Below are 1,904 nucleotides of genomic sequence, written 5' to 3' on the forward strand. Positions count from 1 at the left end.
ATATAATACATACATACATACATACATACACACACACACACATATACATACACACACACACACACACATACACACACACACACACACACACACACACACACACACATATATATATATATATATATATATATATATATATATGTATATATATACATATATGCATATATATACATATACATATACATATACATATACACCCACACACACACATATATAAACATAGGATATATATATATGTATGCGTGTATGTTTGTTTGTTCGTTTGTTTTCGTGTGTGAGTTGATTTTGTGTATACATATATAGCTCTATATGCATATTTCTTTTTGTCCATGAATTCGTACCTTTTTGCAATGATGTAGCATTAAGACGGTTCGCTTCGTTTTATTGTGCAATTTTGGTAAATGGGTACGGGTTCTACTCTATGGTTTGTGCTACCGGGAAGCTAATATTTCTGGTAGAAATTTGTAAAATAAAAATGCGTACTATCAAGGAAACAGTAGTGTATGCGGTTATACTTGGGATCTGTGATAATTTTGAGCCATGACATTTGTCGAGACTCTCCTTTGTCCGTTGTGATCAGGAGTGCCAATTTTAATTCTAGTAAAACAGAACAACGTCTGTATACCTAGTCGGACATATTACAGGGTTGTGGAATTGTGTGTAGGCAGGATTTCAAGGTGACATTGTTCATTCTAACAATTTTTTTCTCGTTTTTATTTCGTTCTGCAGTTTGTTTCATCCTCAACCACACCTCATTCCTGGATAGTGTGATATACGTTGCCACAACACCTCCGCACATCATCTATAGGAACAAAACGCTGATGATGGCCAGTTTGTTTCGAGTCCCAATTCTAGGTGATTATTTGTAAGACATTTTAGAGAAAATTGTGCGACTTAGGCCATTCGTCCAGATTCTTTTGCTTTTCATGCAATTTTAAATCTGTCGAAACCTTTTATGTAGCATGTGAAACTGAAATTTTATCTTGTCTGCAGTGATCAGTACGTATCCGTCATTTCACGTCAATCATAGTAGGCTATGTTTATATGCTGCTTGCTGGTATGCTTGTGAGTTTCATTTGCTGACATTTGTTACATGACAACCATTTTAAAATCTTCTGAAGTCAAGTTTATGAGGCCAAATCAAGCTATCAGGTTCAGTCCACATTACGATAACGTTTAACTTTAGAACACTGTTGGAAAGGGTCTAGTGGGAAGGGTCTAGCGGTATCATAGCCAATTTGAATCACAAGCATCTGAAGACGCTACTTACCGCGTAATAACATTGTATTTATAGGCCGCATAAGCTCATGGGTCGGGCATTTCCCGGTTCACTTCAAAGCGGGCGATTCGGATGTGGTCGATAGGGTATGTACGTTTATATGTTCCACTAATCGAGAACACCTCAATTTAATACGGCAAATTCACTGTATGTTCGGTGTACTGGTTATGGCGTTATGGTATGTCTTGTTGCCTTCTCTGCTTTCCATAACAATACAAAAGATCTAGTCGCGCTTCAATAAACCGTAACTTCACATTCGTTCAGGGGCTACAAGGAGTTGTGATGGAACAGGTCCATGAATACGTTGAGAGCGGCGGTGGGCTTTGTTTCTATCCTGAAGGAGGGATCAACAAATCACCGTACACGATGCGTAACTGGAGGCGCGGCGCCTTACGCGTGGCAGAAAGGCACGGTATGTGCTATTCACATTTTGAGGACACGGGTGTGTGCATCACTATATTTGAGCAAAAATAGATTTGCGAAGTGCATATATATATATATATATATATATATAATATTACATATATATATATATATATATATATAATAGTATATATGTATATGTATATGTATATGGATATGTACATTTGTATATACATACATACATACATACATACATACATAC

General features: G+C 36.7%; 1 protein-coding gene across 1 annotated transcript; it reads left to right on the top strand.

Annotated features, from left to right (window-relative positions):
- Positions 1–166: 166 nt before the first annotated feature.
- On the top strand, positions 167–1,696 carry SARC_15113 (hypothetical protein; the record flags this gene model as incomplete). Its single annotated transcript, XM_014290759.1, has 3 exons — positions 167–855; positions 1,295–1,365; positions 1,544–1,696. Coding segments are annotated over exons 1-3 (258 nt in total), but the record flags the coding sequence as incomplete, so codon positions are not given.
- Positions 1,697–1,904: the final 208 nt, after the last annotated feature.

This window comes from Sphaeroforma arctica (genome assembly GCF_001186125.1).
Source record: "Sphaeroforma arctica JP610 unplaced genomic scaffold supercont1.5638, whole genome shotgun sequence".
Classification (NCBI taxonomy): Eukaryota; class Ichthyosporea; order Ichthyophonida; genus Sphaeroforma; species Sphaeroforma arctica.